This window comes from Rhinatrema bivittatum, chromosome 1 (genome assembly GCF_901001135.1).
Source record: "Rhinatrema bivittatum chromosome 1, aRhiBiv1.1, whole genome shotgun sequence".
Classification (NCBI taxonomy): domain Eukaryota; kingdom Metazoa; phylum Chordata; class Amphibia; order Gymnophiona; family Rhinatrematidae; genus Rhinatrema; species Rhinatrema bivittatum.
The window spans coordinates 720,938,656-720,958,946 of record NC_042615.1 but is presented as its reverse complement, the minus strand read 5'-3'; the positions used below and the strand labels follow the sequence as shown (position 1 = coordinate 720,958,946).

Genomic DNA, 20,291 nt, shown 5'->3' with positions numbered 1-20,291 from the left:
AAGTTAACATCTGAAAATATGACTACCACAGCAGTTGAGAATTTACCTGTTAAATCATTTGCTGCGATAGCATTCAAAATGCTGAGCTGTTGATCAGGAATGCTTTCTGTTGTTCTGCTGTTAGACGTTAAGGCTGAAGAACTGTCTGCTCCACCAAGAACTTGTGCTTCATCCATCAGTCGATCCATATAGTCCCTGAAAAGATCACCTTGTGTGGTTACATACACATGGAACATATGACTGATTTCTCTTGGCAAAAAGTGATTAAAATCAAAAGTCACCACCATGATGTGGTGTAGAGAACTATGCCACATCAAAAGTTTAGATCCATCTAGATGTGGATAGTTTCTAGTCTTCTGTACTCATCCAAATCCCTGATGGTTGGGAGATGGTTGCAGTAACTGAGATGCCTCAAAAAGCAGAAACAAAGTATTCTAAAGTATTGTGTACTTACGTGACACCCGGATGATGGTTGTATCTCTTCTTTCCAAATTTTGTTTGTTGGGCAAAGTAATCATACCGTTCCGATTTCTTCCATATATAATAGAAGGCTACACATTCAGAAACTGTCCTAGTTCTTACCTATTAAAATTCAAAAATATTGCAATCACTTTTTAAAAAAATAACTGAAATTTTAAGTGGTAGAAAGAGGTCAGCAGAGATAGTTAAAAATGATATATGAAAAAGAACTTAAAAGTCCTTAAATCAACAAGAGCAGAAGTTGTAAGGATATATGATTGTCTATTATACATTTCATTTATTGTCTTTAGATCAGTATCTTAGATTAAGTTCACTATTCAAAAGGACACATATTAGAAGCCATGACCATCCCAAAAATACTAATTTATATCCTACATACAGGAAATACTCAAAGGCTGCAGTAGTATAGCAGAGGTGCTTATCTGTAACAGGTGTTCTTGGACAGCAGGATGTTAGTCCTCACACATGGGTGACATCATCTGATGGAGCCCGGCACACTGAGCATGTCCAGCATACCACTATCCACGCGGGGTTCCTCTTCAGTCTCATAACATAGAATTACGAAAAAAATAAAACCAAACATAGGAGAAACCCAACTCCGCAGGGTGGCGGGCGGGTTTCCTGAGGACTAACATTCTGCTGACCTAGGAGAACACCTGTTACAGGTAAGCAACTTTGCTTTCTTCTAGGACAAGCAGGATGGTAGTCCTCACACACATGGGTGAATCCCTAGTTACAGTTATGTTCTCTTTTACTTTTTCCAGTTAAAATTCTTGCAGCTGTGTTTTATAGTATCTGTAGAGGTCTTAGTGTGGTGTATGGTAGGCCCAGTAGGAGGGCATTACAGTAGTCGGTACTGGCAGATCAGCGAGCTTGTCTTGGACTTCAGTTCGCAAGTCCTATGCCTTAAGCCAGGCCCACCATCTGGCGCTGATTCCCGTTGCTATAAGCGAGAACCAGTCTCAAAGGAATCATAAGCAGTCCTTTCCTTCATGCTTTCCAGCCTCAAGGCCTTTGTGTAGTATGGCGCTGATGTTATCTTGTTGTTGTTGGGGAAGAGAGTCAGCTATTCCCTGAACTTGCTTCCAGAGATTTCTCTGATATTGTGTCATGTATAGTTGATATGCAGCTATGCGTGACACTAGCATAGAGCCCTGAAAGGTTTTTCGACCCAAAATATCCAGGAATGTTTGGTCTTTTCCAGGGGCAGCTGAAGAGTGAGGGCGCAGTCTTCTGGCCTTTTTCTGTGGATTCAACTACCACTGATTAGTGGGGTAGTTGTGGCTTTTGGAATCCTGGAGCATGCTGGACCAGATATGTTGCATCTGTCTTCCTATTTACTGGTGGGACAGTGCAAGGGTGCTCCCATAGACGATGTTGGAGATCCAAGAGAACCTCGTGGACGGGAATAGCCATAATTTCTTTAGGAGCATCAACAAATTGGAGGACTTCCAATGTTTTATGACATGTGTCTTCCTCTGTGATCAGGTCAAAAGGGATTGTCTCTGACATTTCCTTTACAAAATTAGCAAAGGAGAGGTTTTCTGGGGGAGACAGTCTCCTTTCTTCCGGAGGAGATGGTTTTGATAGGATGTCCTCCGTAGAAGTGTCGATGTCAACATCCTCCCATGGGTCATACGGGGCTCTCTGGCTGAGATCCCGAGGGAGGGAAAAAAGCTGGTACTGCAGGATGTGTTGGTATCGACGGATCCCTCGATGGCCTCAATGGAGGATGCGGTAGCACCGATGAAGATTTCGGTGGCATTGATAGCATCGAGGGAAATCGTGGGCATCTTGGTCCCAAAAGCCCCAACAGACAAGGAACAAGTTCCGGCATCGGTGGAAGCGGTGCTGGAAGAAGACTGGAGTCCGTGCCTTCATCTTCAGAGGACCCCGAAATGGGTATCGGAGTTTTCAGAGACTCAATAGGTTGTTTTGTCATCGGTGGCCCAGGCTGGGTCGGAAGGGCACCGATGAGTGTGTCCAGGTGGTCGAGCAGCAGTGTAAATATCGATGGCTTCGGTGTCAGTGCCGTTATGGGGGCCAGCATCAATGGTGGCTGTAGGTTCTGGAGGGCATCGAGGACCGCTTGTTGGACAAGTATGTCCAGCTCCTCCCTGGAAGCTGGTATCGGTAACACAGCTACAGAGGGAGGCAAGCTAGGTGCTACTGGCACCTCCACAGGAGTTTGTGGGGGCTCAGTACCCAGCACCGATAATGGTGGGGATCGCCTTGGTATCTCGGGTGAAGAGGAGGTTGGAAGCTCCTCTACCGTGTCCTCTTTGCAGTCGGCTCAATAGCCTTCAAGGCCGATGTGGTACTGGTGCCGGCACCGGGAGTGGAATTGCATCAGTGCCAGTGACGATGTTTCCCTTGGTGCTCAGTCCGGTCTTTCTCTGGCCCAGAGGAAGACGATGCTGATGCCTTCGATGTTGTCTGTGTCAGATGGTCACCGCTGCCTTGGCGCTCCCGGCGAGATTTGTTGATGGATTTTTTCGATGTTCCTGCCGGTGACGACTGGGTGGGTGTTGATGGAGTTATCTTGATTTTGAAAAGGGACTCCATCTTGTCTAGATGGGCCCGCCTGCCCTTTGGGAGTCATTTCAGCACAGCTTGGGCATCCACGAACATCATGTGATGAGCCGAGGCACAGCACACAGACATCATGCAGGTCGGTAATTGACATGGTACGGGGACACTCCGGGCATTTTCTAAAACCCGTTGCTATGATGGTAAAAAGGGGTCGCAAAAACGGTAATGGCCTGCGAATACAGAAGGGGAGCAGGAACTGATCAAAGACGGTGGAATTTACTCACCGAGCGATGAAAAACAATGTTGCGATGGGAGACCCCTATGAGGGAACTTTTTTGTGTAGTAAACAAGTTTTCCATGAGAAAATATAGTGAGAGAATTCTCACGGAGCTCCTAACCGCGAGGCAAACTGCAGCACGGAAAAAAAAGAGACTGAAGGGAGACCCCTGTGGCTACAGGGATTATGGCATGCTGGGCATGCTCAGTGTGCCAGTCAAAAGTTCTAGAAACTGACAGAAAAGTTTTCCATGATAGGGCACAGTCTGCTGAGGGCACAGTCTGCTGACGTCACCCACATGTGAGGACTACCATCCTGCTTGTCCTGGGAGAATTCCTCGTCGCAACCTTGCAGGTCTCCTCCACAGCAACCGCTCTCAAGTGGGTCACTAAAGTTGCCATAGCTCGAATCGAATTAGCCTTGACTTGATAACCGTGGACACCGCCGAATCCACCTTAGGAATCTTCCATGACTCCAATATCTGTTCGGGCAAGGGATATAACTTAGCCATAGCCCTGCTACCTTCAAGCCCGCTTCAGGAGATTCCCACTCCTGATCCAACAGCTTCTCCACCTTCTTTGGCAACGGAAAAGCCATAGGGGGTCCCCGTAACCCCTCTAGGACAGAGTGTACCCCTTCATTATCCAAATCCTCCTGAGTGACTTTAATCCCCAGGTCCTCAGCACCTGGGGAATTAGCAGGCCCAGCTCATCCCTATGGAACAGCCAAACTACCCAAGCATCATCACCATCTGCAATCTGAACCTTGTCCTGATCCTGCATTGGATCACCCAATGCATTAACAGGAACCTGATCCAGATCCCGCATTGGATCCACTAAGGTAGAAACAGGGTCCACGTCCGGATCCACTGGCTCTCCCTGCATCTAATCCTGATCTGGAATTTGTTGCCAGAGGATGTGGTTAGTGCAGTTAGTATAGCTGTGTTTAAAAAAGGATTGGATAAGTTCTTGGAGGAGAAGTCCATTACCTGCTATTAAGTTCACTTAGAGGCGGATTTTCAGACTCCGCGAATAGGCCTACTTTTGTTTGCGCTCCAGGCGCAAACAAAAGTACGCTGGATTTTAGTAGATACGCGCGGAGCCGCGCGTATCTGCTAAAAACCTGGATCGGCGCGCGCAAGGCTATCGATTTTGTATAGCCGGCGCGCGCCAAGCCGCGCAGCCTACCCCCGTTCCCTCCAAGGCCGCTCCGAAATCGGAGCGGCCTCGGAGGGAACTTCCTTTTGCCCTCCCCTCACCTTCCCCTCCCTTCCCCTACCTAACCCACCCACCCGGCCCTGTCTAAGCCCCCCCCTTACCTTTGTCGGGGGATTTACGCCTCCCAGAGGGAGGCGTAAATCCCCGCACGTCAGCGGGCCTCCTGCGCGCCAGGACACGTCCTGGGGGTGGGTCCGGAGGGCGCGGCCACGCCCCCGGGCCGCCCCGGGCCGTAACCACGCCTCCGGGTTCGCCCCCGAAACGCTCCCGGCACGCCCCTAAACGCCGCGCGGTTCGGGCCCGCCCCCCGACACACCCCCGACACGCCCCCCTCGGAGAACCCCGGGACTTACGCGAGTCCTGGGGCTCTGCGCGCACCGGTGAGCCTATGTAAAATAGGCTCACCGGCGCGCAGGGCCCTGCTCGCCTAAATCCGCCCGGTTTTGGGCGGATATAGGCGAGCAGGGCTCTGAAAATCCGCCCCTTAGAGAATAGCCACTGCCATTAGCAATGGTAACATGGAATAGACTTTAGTTTTTGGGTACTTGCCAGGTTCTTATGGCCTGGATTGGCCACTGTTGGAAACAGGATGCTGGGCTTGATGGACCCTTGGTCTGACCCAGTATGGCATTTTCTTATCTTCTTATGATCATCCATCTCCTCTGAACATAAGAACATAAGAACATAAGAAATTGCCATGCTGGGTCAGACCAAGGGTCCATCAAGACCAGCATCCTGTTTCCAACAGAGGCCAAACCAGGCCACAAGAACCTGGCAATTACCCAAACACCTAGAAGATCCCATGCTACTGATGCAATTAATAACAGTGACTATTCCCTAAGTAAACTTGATTAATAGCAGTTAATGGACTTCTCTTCCAAGAACTTATCCAAACCTTTTTTGAACCCAGCTACACTAACTGCACTAACCACATCCTCTGGCAACAAATTCCAGAGATTTATTGTGCGTTGAGTGAAAAAGAATTTTCTCCGATTAGTCTTAAATGTGCTACTTGCTAACTTCATGGAATGCCCCCTAGTCCTTCTATTATTCGAAAGTGTAAATAACCGAGTCACATCTACTCGTTCAAGACCTCTCATGATCTTAAAGACCTCTATGATATCCCCCCTCAGCCGTCTCTTCTCCAAGCTGAACAGCCCTAACCTCTTCAGCCTTTCCTCATAGGGGAGCTGTTCCATCCCCTTTATCATTTTGGTTGCCCTTCTCTGTACCTTCTCCATTGCAACTATATCTTTTTTGAGATACGGCGACCAGAATTGTACACAGTATTCAAGGTGTGGTCTCACCATGGAGCGATATAGAGGCATTATGACATTTTCCGTTTTATTAACCATTCCCTTCCTAATAATTCCTAACATTTTATTTGCTTTTTTGACTGCTGCAGCACACTGAGCTGACGATTTCAATGTATTATCTACTATGACGCCTAGATCTCTTTCTTGGGTGGTAGCTCCTAATATGGAACCTAACATCGTGTAACTACAGCTAGGGTTATTTTTCCCTATATGCAACACCTTGCACTTGTCCACATTAAATTTCATCTGCCATTTGGATGCCCAATCTTCCAGTCTTGCAAGGTCCTCCTGTAATGTATCACAGTCTGCTTGTGATTTAACTACTCTGAATAATTTTGTATCATCTGCAAATTTGATAACGTCACTCATCGTATTCCTTTCCAGATCATTGATATATATATTGAAAAGCACCGGTCCAAGTACAGATCCCTGAGGCACTCCACTGTTTACCCTTTTCCACTGAGAAAATTGACCATTTAGTCCTACTCTCTGTTTCCTGTCTTTTAACCAGTTTGTAATCCACGAAAGGACATCGCCTCCTATCCCATGACTTTTTAGTTTTCGTAGAAGCCTCTCATGAGGGACTTTGTCAAACGCCTTCTGAAAATCCAAATACACTACATCTACCGGTTCACCTTTATCCACATGTTTATTAACCCCTTCAAAAAAATGAAGCAGGTTTGTTAGGCAAGACTTCCCTTGGGTAAATCCATGTTGACTGTGTCCCATTAAATCATGTCTTTCTATATGCTCTACAATTTTGATCTTGAGGATAGTTTCCACTATTTTTCCCGGCACTGAAGTTAGGCTCACTGGTCTATAGTTACCCGGATCACCCCTGGAGCCTTTTTTAAATATTGGGGTTACATTGGCCACCCTCCAGTCTTCAGGTACAATGGATGATTTTAATGATAGGTTACAAATTTTAACTAATAGGTCAGAAATTTCATTTTTGAGTTGTCTCCTAAAGCGGCCCGACTGAGACCCAAGGCTCACAGGATCCCTCTTGGACTCTACATGCCCCAATCCCTAGGCTTCCTAGACAAATTCCTGGTCAAAAGCCTCTTCGTCCCTGTTCCCTTTCTGGCCAAATAAGCCTTATGGAGCAGAAGGACAAAATCCACGGAAAAAGCTTCTGGATCCAAAGAAGGGTCCGCGTCCCCCTGCGCTTCTTCTCTTCCCCTGCTACCAGTAGGGTACTCGGAACTCCCCTCCCATACGGGAAACAGCGTAGGAGGGGAATCCTGAGGCTCTGCCAAAGGAGCCTGACTCCCAGCATGTGCTGACAAAATGGCTGCTGGCGCCTCTGACCCTCTCCCGGAGCCTTCAGAACTGGCCCAGCCAACCTTGTGCTCCTGCCGCCCTCTGGAGGTCCCAGGCTCCCCGGAAACACATACCCTGCAAAATGCGGCCGAATCTAGCAGAGCCTGTTTTGATTGCAGCGTGGGAGGCAGCATGCCAGCATGATCGGGCCTAAAAATAGCCCCTGCCAACGCGAGGAGAAGACGGCGCTGTCTGATGCCTACCCGGGCCCAACTGAGGAACCAATTCAGCCCAATCCTCTTACCTGCCTCCTGGCAGAGAAATCCAGCCACCCAATTGCCTCAGCCCTACTCCTCTTCTGCCTGGAACAGCTTGTTTTTTTGTTTTTTTTTTCAAACAACTTAAAACATACAGCCGCTTACATACAGGGCCAAAGAAGGGAAGAAAATTCAAATACTTCCCTGCTTCGGAAGGAGGCCAAGAGTGCCAAGGACCTAGAGGGGGCGAGGAAACCAGGACCCCTGGCTTCCCTCCCCCCACCCCCCACCGACAAGGGCAGAGTCGGAACAGGGATCTCCAACCCCCTACTCGCCCTGCTCAACCAGAGGGATGGCCCACAAAGAAACCTAGCACCTCAGGGAACTGAAATCTCCTAAAAAATTTTTTTTTTTTTTTTTAATGCCAGATTGCAGGTTTGCACCTCTCCCATCTAATCTTGCTGGAGACAGAGAAATACTGAGGGACTGCAGGTGGCACACTCTGTTATGTAGCAGTGCCTCAAAGGTTTGCTCTCAGCCTCCATCTGCTGGTAGGGATAAATAAACCCACTTGTCCGGACTGAACCGGGATACAAACAAGAATTAGTATTTTGGTGAAGTATATTTTGCACTTTCCCTTTTCTTAACCCACTATTCTAACTACTAGGCCATTCTTCCACAATCCTTGTTCCAACTATTTGTGTCATCTGTAAGCCACGAGAAAGTGTCTTTTTTGCTCCCTGGATATGCTCATCCACTACATCCAGCAGCAGCTCCCTGAAGCCAGAAGGCAGAAGCCACAACCCCTTCACTCCTCTTCCATCTCTTGCAGGTAGGTGGGGAGATGTTTATTTTATTTTTTTGATGAATACTTTTCTTTTATAGCATAACTTGTATGTCCCGTGTTTGTTATTTAAATAGTCTGCTGATGTCTGTGAATGATGGGTCTGAGTGCTGGAGCAAGAGTGCATGAATACAGGATAGGTCCAGTTACAGTGTATAATATTTGCGAGAGTGAATGTGAAGATGCTGTGTGAATGCTAGGGTGAACAGGGAGAGCACAGGCAGGAAATATTAACGCTACTTTTCAACAGACAAGTGCTATGATGTGCCACAGAGACTGATATTTCTTCTTTAAAAACAATGAAAAAGAGCTTGGAAATGGGGATTTTTTCCCCCAACTACTTCCTGAAGTTTTCTTCTAATTCCATACAGAGTAAAAAAGAAAAACAGTGGCAGGGTCCATGATTTTTCATGCAAGTAAAAGAAAAGAGGAAATGGGAGGTAGGAGGACAAAAATAAGACTGCCTGGACTCATTCCTACTCTGAGCAGGAGTAAATTTATTCAGGGTTGAGGCTTTAGGGATGTAAATAAATGTTGCATTTGCAGATGCAGATGGTAGCATTATTCTTTGGGGTTGGGACTGGAGCTCAGGAAAGCTCCTTTTTCACACTCCTATCTTTTTTCAAGCCTTTCTAAACACACTTTTTGAATGTTTCAAAACTGTACAAACAACACCCGAATATCCCCTTTTATAACAGTAGATATTTAGGAAAACCTGATATCTGCCCATTGTTTGTCTAGTGGATGTCCAAACCTCTGGAGGTGAATTCAGCCCTATATTTAGCCTTCCCCTACTCAAAAAGACATTGTAAGCATTTTTGGAGAGGGAAACTAATGGCACAATTATTAAATTAGTAATAGTGCATTTCACATAAGTACATGTGCAAAGACAAACTTATCTTGAACATAATGGAGAAATTACTTACCTGATAATTTTGTTTTCCTTAGTGTAGACAGATGGAGTCAGGACCAATGGGTTATGCTCTCCTGCCAGCAGATGGAGACTGAGTCAGATTTCAAAGCTGACATCACCCTATATACACCTCTGCAGTGACGTCAGCCCTTCAGTATTCTCTTCAAAAGCCACTGTGGACATAGTATTGAAAAACGATTTAAAATATGATTAAAAACTGATAACCGTAACTGAACTCAACCAAACACTGAACCACAGCAAGAATATAGATGCCCTGATCTAGGGATTGGATGACTGCTTACCCATAATTTCTTGGAATAGATATCCACTCCGTTGGCGAATCTTGGCACCGTTCTTGGGCAGCCATGGGAGGGATGCTGAGTCTATCTGCGAACACTAAGGAAAACCAAATTATCAGGTAATTTCTCCACTTCCTAGTGTGTAGCTACATGGACTCAGGATGAATGGGATGTACAAAAGCCACTCCGGATTGGGGCGGGAGGCAGCCCATGGTCCGATTAACACCACCCTTACAAAGGCTGAATCCTCTCGAGCCTGTTCGTCCAGGTGAAAGAACCTGGAGAAGGTGTGCAAGGAGAACCACATCGCTGCTCAGCAGAAATCAACAGGAGACAAGAGTCTAGCTTCCACCCATGAGACCTCCTGAGCTCTGGTCGAATGAGCTCGAGAAGGTAATGGTTGAGAAAGTAATGGTTTTCCTGCCTTCACATAGGCTCCCATGACCACCTCCTTAATCCAGCGAGCTATGGTAGCCCACGAAGCTGGTTTGCCCCGCTTTCTTCCACTAGGAAGGACAAACGGGCAGTCCATCTTTTGAACCAGTTCTGAAACTTCCAGATACCACACTAAAGGTCTGACATTCAAATGACGGAGGCGGTATTCTTCTGTGTGCTTGTCAAGGGATGGCAAGGAAATGGACTGATTAAACTGACACTCCAAGACTATCTTGGGCAAGAATGATGGAACAGTACAAAGCTGCAACGCTTCTGTAGCCATCCGGAGGAACGGTTCCCAATACGACAATGCCTGTAGTTCAGAGATGCGACGTGCCTAGCATATAGCCACCAGGAACACCATTTTCAAGGTTAATAAATGCAAGGAAAGACTGTGCAGTGGCCGAAAGGATGTCACTGCCAAAAATTCTAGTACTAGATTAAGAATCCACAAGGGAACCGGCTACCATTGGGGACGCTTGAGGTGCTTCACCCTTTTCAGAAAAGGGCCACGTCTGGATGAGCTGAAACGGAGAGAGCCACTAACAGGATCTTCAAGGAGTTAAGGGTCAAACCTTTATTCAAGCTGTCCTGCAAAAATTCCAGTATTAATGGGATTTTGACTGCCTGAGGGGGGACCCCACGTTCCTTGGACCAGGCCTCAAATACTCTCCAGACTTGCACATACACTAGGGAAGTACAGAATGTCCAAGCGCGGAGTAAGGTGGCAATTACTGCCACAGAATATCCTCGTTTTATCAGGCGAGCCCTCTCAAGGCCCAGACCGTAAGACAGAATAGAGTCGAATCCTCATGAAGGACCGGTCCCTGTGTGGTGGGAGGCACGGGGGGGGGGGGGGCTCCTCCAAACGTCTCTGCATATCCACATATCACAGAAGCCTGGGCCAATCTGGAGCTACTAGTGGAACTAATCCCCTGTGGTGCTCGATTCTGTTAAAGATCCTGCCCAGCAGAGGCCACGGAGGGAAGGCGTATAGCAACTCTCTTCCAGCCAGGTCTGAACGACAGTGCCAATACTCAGGGACCACTGAGCTCTTCTGCGACTGAAGAATCAGGGAATTTTCACATTGTGAGATACGGCCAGCAGGTCGATGGACGGGAGATCCCAGCAATCTACTACCAGCTGAAAGGCTTTGGACAACAACACCCACTCTCCTGAATCTCCTTGCTTAGAAAGTCTGCTCTGACATTGTTTTTTCCTGCGCCATGAGTGGCTGAGATAATCTGTAGATGTATTTCTGCCCATTCCATAAGGAGATCTATCTCCGGTGACACTTGCTGGAGGTTGATGTAAGCTACCATTGTTGTGTTGTCCGACATTACATGGACCGCTTGACCTTTGAGTCTGTGGCTGAATTGTAGACATGACAATCTGACTCCCCGGGCTTCCAGAGGGCCTCTTCCTCAGTCCACGCCCCTGGGCTGTCAGTTCCCAACAGTGAGCTCCCCAGCCCTGGAGGCTCGCGTCTGTTGTGAGGACCAGCCAAGTTCGAAGAGGACAGGGGGTACCCCCCTGCTCAGATGAGCTTCCTGTAGCCACACTGGAGCAGAGAGCATACTCCCATCGGTAACTGGAGGCAAATCGAATAATCTTGAGACTGCGGGTTCCAATTTAACAGTAGTGAGCATTGAAGTGGTCCCATGTGTACCCTCACCCACGGCACTACCTCCAGGATTGCCGCCATCAAACCGAGAACTTGGAGATAGCTCCACACCGTTGGGCGTATCATGCTCGTCAACTGATGCACTCGGGACATCCATTTCCTTATCTGCGTGGTCGGAAGAAAGACCTTGCCCTGCTTGGTGTCAAACCAGACTCCCAGATATTCCAAGGACTGGGAGGACTTGAGACTGCTTTTGTCAGGTTTATGACCCAACCAAGTTCCTGAAGCAAGGAGATCACTCTGTTGGTCACCCAAAGACTCTCCTCCATGGACTTGGCCTAGATCAACCAGTCCAAGTATGGGTACACCAGGATTCCCTCTTTTCTCAATGCTGCTACCACGATCACCATAATCTTGGAAAATGTTCTGGGGACGGTGGCTAAGGCAAAGGGTGGTGCCCAGAACTGATAATGGTGACCCAGTACCGCAAAGCGTAGGAAACGTTGGTGTTCTTGACGGATTGGAATATGTAGGTCGGTCTCGGATAGGTCCAGAGAGGTTAAGAACTCTCCTGATTGTACGGCCATTATCACGGAGCTTAGGGTTTCCATGTGGAAATGATTCACTCAGATGTCTGTTGACGCTCTTGAGGTCCAGGATGTGGCAAAAGGAACCTTCCTTCTTGGGTATGATGAAATAGATGGAATAACGCCCCGTATTTTCTTGGGGTGCAGGTACTAGGATTATAGCCCTCATCCTGAGGAGCCTTAAAAGAGTAGTCTCCACTGCCTGCTTCTTGTGCTGGGAGTGGCAAAGAGACATCATGAATATGTCCCAAGGAGTGCTGTGAAATTCCAGTGCATATCCTTCTCATATGACCTCCAGTACCCATTTGTCCGAAGTGATCTCGACCCACCTCTGGTAGAAGAGTGACAGTCGACCCCTTATCTCCTTGTTCTGAGGGTCAGAAAACTTTCTTTGGGAGGGGGTCAGGATGAACCTGAACCAGAGCCTGCCCCTCTCTTGGGCTGTCAGCTACGAAAGGACTGAGACCTCCTAAAGGGCAGAGACCTCTAAATGTCGAGTTGCTTTAGGGGCGAAGGCTTTGGGAGCCCCTGGATCAACTCCTTATAGGTGAGGGGTGCTGTAACTGCTTTCTCTTATCTTCTGGTAGTCGGGGAACTGGAGATTCGCCCCATTTACTGGCCAACTTTCCAAATTTGCTTCCGAAAAGGAGTGATTCTTTAAAGGGCATCTGGTCAAAATACGGACTAGATCCGAGCCTACGTCAACTAAAAGGGCGGTGGCTGGTTCCATAACCGCTCTGGAATTCACCAGGGCACAACAAGAAGCAATCTGTAAGGTCATCGCTACTGCATCAAAGACCTATTTAAGGATGGACTCCAACAGTCTATCATGCACATCCTTTAAGGCCGCTCCTCCCTCCACTGGAATAGTTCGCTTAGAGATAGCACAGATCAATGAATCCAGTTTAGAGAAATGCAAATGCTCTCTCAAGCAGGATCCAGTAGGTATAGAGCTTCTAATGCTTGTTCCCCTGTAAAACTTGCTTCTGGGGCATCCCATTCCAGGTCAATCAACTCCTGGATGGCTTCCAGTACTGGAAAGCAGCAAGAGGCTTTCCATAGGGAAATCAGAATGGGGTTCTTTGGTTCAGTCAGAGTCCATCCCAGGAACTCCCAGCATCTTCAGGGTCTGGGAAACCAGGGCAGACAATTCGTCTCTATGGAAAAACCACAACATGGTCTGATACAGCTCTAAACCAGGGGGAATTTCCCCATCTTCCAAGGAATCTGTATTTTCCTCTTCATCCGTGCCATCCGGGTCCCTGCCAGGGATACCCTTGGTGAGGCGAGGGCTGGAGATGGAGAAATACTGGAGGGCTGAGGTCACTGCAGGAGTCTATTTAAGGTTGATGTCAGCTTTGAAATCTGACTCAGTCTCCATCTTCTGGCAGGGGAACATAACCCATTGGTCCTGAGTCCATCTGGCTACCCGCTAGGAAAGCTTCAACTTTTTATTTGATGCTGGAGATCAATAAGCTGACTCATACAAATTAAGGTCAACATTTTACTGAAAGACCAATATTTTACCAAAAGACAACTTTTGCTGGAAAGTTAGCCTGTAAATTCCATGCCCACACAAACTTGCCTGTTTTACCTTATATGCTATCTTCCTGCACATTATTAAATACCAGTTTGATGCTGGGGCTCCCAACTCTGGCACCAAAAGGCTGCAAAACAGGTCTGTTTTCAGATTGTCAATCAGAGGTATTTGAAACATATGGTCCAAGAATAAATTAAGTTTGCATAGCTGAACACCAGGCCTCTGAGAAGCCACAGATTTAATATTTGTCTTATCTTTGATTACCTCAACATTTACCTTATTTTTCTGAATTAGATGAAAATCTTTTCCATAGATTAAAAGCGCATGCTCAAAGTTTCTGCATTCTTCCTCAGTCCATGCAGCCATCTCATCTGGAGGGTTCCCAGAGTTTTGGGGAGGGGGGGGGGAGGAGGAAATCAAAAGTTTTGTTTTTTTAAAACCGTTTTTCCTCAAAACATTATTCAAATACACTAAAAACCCAATATGAGACAAAGATATGCAATTCATTTCTATTTCCACATAAAGGAACTAGACTTCAGTGCACTGTCTGCTCTGGAGAGACATATTATATTCTCCTTTCTACTAGCTTGCGTTCACACAAAGGTTCTGTCCAAAAGCATGGCTAGGATGACATCTGCAAGTTTTCCATGACATCATATGCTTTCATGAGAAAAAAAAAATCCATGGGTGAAAAACAAAGAATGCTAATATGTTATAATTTGAGCTTTAACTTTAGGCTTCAGCTCCTGCCAGACTGGCCAGAGTTGCAGGTGCTATACCCGTTGGCTTTAGTACAGCATTAGCAGCAGGTCCAAACGAATGTAGAAAGAAGTGGGTGCAGCCAGCAGAAAAAAAAAAAAAAAAATCACATATCATGGCAAGACAGGAGTGAATAGGATTGTGCAATACTCAATGAGCCCAATTTTCTAAGAGGTTAATGACAAAAATCCTTAGTAATTAATAACCATTGCAACATGAAATGAAAAGCTAGAGAAAGTTAGCAAAAATAACATATCTCTGAATGAATGTAAAATCTACCTTTCGAGATCATAATTAATTCATAATGTGTGCACCCGGTGCAAAGAGCTCCTGGCTCTCAGAAAACAAGTCCAATCTCTGGAGGCTAGAGTGGCAGACCTGGAGGAGCTGAGGCAGACACAGATACACTGATGAGAGCCTCAGGGACATAGTAGCCAAGTCCTAAATCTAGTCTGGCAGCCCCGGTGCTGCCTTGGATCACAAAGGTCTCCCGGTTGGAGAGCATCACCATAGTGTAGCAGGAAGTGAATGTAGCAAGGACCTGCTTTCCAGGTGATACCCTGTCCTCTCACACCAAGGACCAGCCTCCCTGAGCTACTGCCCAGGAGGGAAGAGTTAGGTCAGCTGTCATGGTTGGAAACTCAATTATTAGAAATGTAGATAGCTGGGTGGCTCTTGGATGTGAGGACTGCCTGGTAACTTGCCTGCAAGGTATGAAGGGGGCAGACCTCACGCATCAGCTAGGATTTCAGACAGTGCAGGGGGAGGAGCAGGCTATCGTGGTACATGTGGGCAATGACAATATAGGAAAATGTGCGAGGGAGGTTTTGGAAGCCAAATTTAGGCTCTTAGGTAGAAAGCTGAAATCCAGAACCTTCAGGGTAGCATTCTCTGAAATGCTCCCTATTCCACATGCAAGTTCCCAGAGGCAGGCAGAGCTCCAGAGTCTCAATGCTTGGATGAGTCGATGGTGCAAGGAAGAGAGATTCAGTTTTGTAAGAAACTGGACAACCTTTTGGGGAAGGGGGGAGACTTTTACAAAAGGATGGGCTCCATCTTAACCAGAGTGGAACCAGGCTGCTGGCGCTAACTTTTAAAAAGAAGATAGGTCAGCTTTTAAACTAGAACAAGGGGGAAAGCAAACAGTCACTCAGCAGTGCATGGTTCAGAGGAAGGTATCTTCAAAGGATACTAATGAAAGAGTTAGGGCATCCCAACGGAGAAGTTCCAATAAAACCAAAAGTAGTCCATGTGCCTATAAATAAACAATCACTTAAGCTAAAGGATTCCGAATTTTTCCTATCAACTGAAAAGCAGGTTGTTAATACAAACAAAAAACACACTTTGAAATATCTGCATGCCAATGCCAGAAGTCTAAGAAGTAAGATGGGAGAGTTAGAATGTATAGCAGTGAATGATGAGAGAGACATAACTGGCATCTCAGAGACCTGGTGGAAGGAAGATAACCAATGGAACACTGCTATATCAGGGTACAAATTATATCGCAATGATAGGGAGGATCAACTTGGTTGGGCTGTGGAGGTTTATGTCTGGGAGGACAGAGTCCAACAGGATAAAGATCATACAAGAGACTAAATGCACAGCAGAATCTATATGGGTAGAAATCCCATGAATGTTGGGTAAGAGTATAGTGATAGGAGTATACTTCCGTCAACCTAGCAAAAATGATTAGAGAAATCAGGGAAGCTATCCCATTTGGCAATTTGGCAGTGCAGTAATAATGGGAGATTTCATTACCAATGAAAGACGTATCTCTTTGTCCACTGAACAACGATTAAGTAACCTCAAAAGAAAACGTATCACATTTCTTTGTCTTTTGAAACTCAGTATTCACACACACCTCTCATTCATGAATTAGGGATCTTCATAACACCCACGGTGCTGCAAATATGCAGGCTTACATGCCGAGACTGAAAATGGAGATAGGTCTGAAATACTTTGAGGGACCCTTGTAAAACTACCACAAACAAAGTACTTAAAGTTCTTCCCACAGCAGCACTTTGTGAAATATCGAAAGTGCGCCGGGCGGTGTGAGTCAGCACGAGACGTCCCTGAAGCAGCGGCTCGCGAAACGCACGCATCAAACCTCTGACTCAGACAAAGAATAAAAGGGAAGTAACATTCTGTGTTTTAAAGAAAAAAAGCAAAAATGCAAAAAAGTTAAAAATCTCTGTGCAAATAGTGGACTATTGGACCTATGATTAAAAAGGATCCACACAGGTGCAAAAACACAAGTGCATACTTGCAGCACCGAGGGTGTTATGAAGGTCCCTAATTCATGAATGAGAGGTGTGTGTGAATACTGAGTTTCAAAAGACAAAGATTGATAGCACCTACAAAAAAACAAAAATGTGATACAACGTTTTCTTTTGAGATTTCAATTACCCCAATACTGACTAGGTAAATGTAACATCAGGACATGCCAGAAACAAACTTACTGGATGGAATAAACAACTGCTTCATGGAGCAATTGGTTCAGGAAAAGATGAGAAAGAGGGACCTATTTTAGATCTAATCCTTAGTGGAACGCAGGATTTAGTGAGAGAAGTTAATGGTGGTGGGGCAATTTGGCAACAGTGATCATAACATGATCAAATTAGCTCCAATGACTGGAAGGGGGACAATATGTAAATCTACAGCTTTAACACTAAATTTTCAAAAGGGAAACTGTTAAAATGAGGAAAACAGAAAAAAAACTGAAAGGTGCAGCTGCAAAGGTTAAAAGTGTATAACAGGTGTGGACACTGTTTAAAAATACCATCTTAAAAGTGCAGTCTAGACATATTCCCACGCATTAAGAAAGGTGGAAGGAAGACAAAACGATTACCAGCATGGTAAAAAGATGAGGCGAAAGAGGCTATTTCAGCCAAAAAACTTCCTTCAAAAACTGGAAGAAGAATACATCTGAAGAAAATAGGAAAAAGCATAAGAATTGTCAAGTTAAGAATAAAACATTGATAAGACAGGCTAAGAGAGAATTTGAAAAGAAGTTGGCTGTAGAAGCAAAATCTCATAATAAAAACTTTTAAAATATATCTGAAGCAGGAAAACTGCAATGGAGTCTGTTGGACCCTTAGATGTCAGAAGGGTTAAAGGGGCTCTTAGGGAAGATAAGGCCATTGCAGAAAGACTAAATTAATTTTTTGCTTCTGTATAAACTAATTAGGATGCTGGGGAGATACTGATTCTGGAGATGGTTTTCAAGGGGGATGAGTCAGATGAACTGAACCAAATCACTGTGAACCTGGAAGATGAAGTAGGCCAGATTGACAAAACTAAAGAGTAGTAAACCACCTGGACCGGATGGTATGAATCCCAGGGTTCTGAAGGAACTAAAAAATGAGATTTCAGATCTATTAGTTAAAATTTGTAACCTATCACTAAAATCCATTGTACATGAAGAATGGAGAGTGGCCAGTGTAACCCCAATAATTAAAAAGGGCTCCAGGGGTGATCTGGGAAACTATAGACCGGTGAGTCTAACTTCAGTGCTGGGAAAAATAGTGGAAACTATTATAAATCAAATGTTGCTTACCTGTAACAGGTGTTCTCACAGGACAGCAGGATGTTCATCCTCACACATGGGTAACATCACAGGATGGAGCCCAATCACAGAACACTTTTGTCAAAGTTTCTAGAACTTTGACTGGCACCTACTGGGCATGCCCAGCATGGCACTAAACCTGCAGCCAGCAGGGGTCCCCCTTCAGTCTTGTTTAAAGCTACAGGAAGTGCCAAAAAAATAAAATAAGAAAACGTAACGAATCCAACACTGCGGGGGTGGCGGGCGGGTTTCATGAGGGACTAACATCCTGCTGTCCTCTGAGAACACCTGTTACAGATAAGCAGCATTTGCTTTCTCACAGGACAAGCAGGATGGTAGTCCTCGCATATGGGTCAGTACCAAGCTGAGGATGTCCGAGAAATGCACCAAATGTACCCAAGATGTGCAAAAGACACAAGGACGGGAGAAATTTGGTAGAGGGCATCCTGAACCCTAACGGGCAGGTGGAAGAATGTTGGTAGATCAAGTTGCGAAAAGGTTGCGCAAGACAGACTGGCCGAAGATGGAATCTTGTCTTCCGGCATAATGGGCTGTAAAGGTATGGAGAGAACTCCAGGTAGCAGCCCTGCAAATGTCAGGAAGCGGCATCGAGCGTAAGTGTGCTACTGAAGCCGCCATGGCCCTTAGAGAGTGTGCTTTAACACGGTCTTGAAACGGAATGCCTGCTTGCTGACAGCAAAAAGATATGCAGTCCGCTAACCAGGAGGAGATAGTCTGCTTACCCACAGGCTGCCCCAATTTGATGGAATGGAAAGAGACAAACAATTGAGTGCTTTTCCTGTGGGCAGCTGTACGGTCTATATAGAATGCTAGAGCCCGTTTACAGTCAAGAGTATGCAGAGCCTGTTCTCCTGGATTGGAGTGGGGCCTGGGAAAGAAGGTAGGTAGTATAATGGATTGATTAATGTGAAACTCCGATACTACCTCAGGTAAGAACTTAGGGTGAGTACGGAGTACTGCCCGGTCCTGCAGAAGTTTAGTGTAAGGCGGATAGGTAACTAGGGCCTGTAACTCACTAACTCTGCGAGCAGATGTTATTGCCAAAAGAAAAATCACTTTCCATGTGAGAAAGCGAAGATCACAGGATTGGAGAGGCTCGAATAGTGGTTTCATGAGCCGACCCAAAACCAGACTGAGGTCCCAAGAAGGGGCCGGAGGACGCAGTGGAGGCTTGAGGTGAAGCAAGCCTTTCAGAAAACGTGTTACAAGGGGTTGTTCCGAAATAGGAACGTCCCCGACACCTTTATGGAAGGCGGCCACCGCACTGACATGTATTCTGATGGAGGAAGTTTTTAAACCTGATTCTGACAAGTGCCATAGTCTAGAAACTTCGTGGTGGAACAGGTAAAGGGATCAAGGGATTGAGAAGAACACCATGACTTAAACCTGTTCCATTTGTAGAGATAAGACTTTCTCATGGAAGGCTTCCGTGAAGCAATCAGGACACGGGAAACTGGCTCCGAAAGGTTAAGTGGCTGAAGAATTAACCTTTCAACATCCAGGCCATCAGGGAGAAAGCTTGAAGATTGGGGTGGCGTAGGCACCCGTCGTTCTGAGTGATCAGAAGCGGGTCCTTTCCCAAGGGAATGTGCCTGCGAATGGAGAGATCCTGAAGTATTGGAAACCACACTCGGCGAGGCCAGTGAGGTGCTATCAGGATCATGCATCCCTTGTCCTGACTTAACTTCACGAGAGTCTTTGATAGAAGTGGAAGTGGAGGGAATGCATATAGGAGACCGGTTGCCCATGCGAGGGAGAACACATCTCTTGGCTGAGAGTGTTGGCTGCGAGTGAGATAGCAAATGTTCTCTACTTTGCGGTTTTGAGGTGATGCAAAGAGGTCTATGTAAGGATAACCCCAACGTTGGAATATTGAGTCCGCTACTGTGGGGTTGAGGGACCACTCGTGCGGATGGAAAGCGCAACTTAGCTTGTCTGCCAACACATTGTCCACTCCCGGCAAGTAGGTGGCCCTGAGGTACATCGAATGGGAGAAGGCCTCTGCCCATATCTGTGCAGCTTCCTGACACAGTAGGTAGGAGCCCGTCCCTCCCTGTTTGTTGATGTACCACATGGCCACCTGGTTGTCCATCTGAATCAGGTTGACCTGATTGGAAATGTGATCCTGAAATTGATTTGGTGTTTGGCTTCCTCTGGAGACCAAGTTCCTTGCGTCTGCAAATCGGCGACATGGGCTCCCCAGCCGAGGTTGGAAGCATCGGTGGTGAGAATTATTTGAGGGTCTGGAGCCTGGAAGGGCAGGCCTTGGAAGAGATTGATCTGATTTTGCCACCAAGCTACAGACTGACGAAGTGAGTCAGTGATGTGGACAGTGGTTGATAGAGGTTGGGCGGACTGAGTC

At 46.4% G+C, this 20,291-nt stretch overlaps 1 protein-coding gene across 1 annotated transcript in view; it reads right to left on the bottom strand.

The window, feature by feature from the left end:
* The window catches only part of MIER3 (MIER family member 3), a 131,290-nt gene that overhangs the window by 11,280 nt on the left and 99,719 nt on the right, over positions 1-20,291 (bottom strand). Inside the window, 3 exon segments of the mRNA XM_029576834.1 lie at positions 47-195; positions 455-582; positions 13,861-13,955. Of these exon segments, the coding sequence (XP_029432694.1) occupies positions 47-195; positions 455-582; positions 13,861-13,955 (372 nt within the window).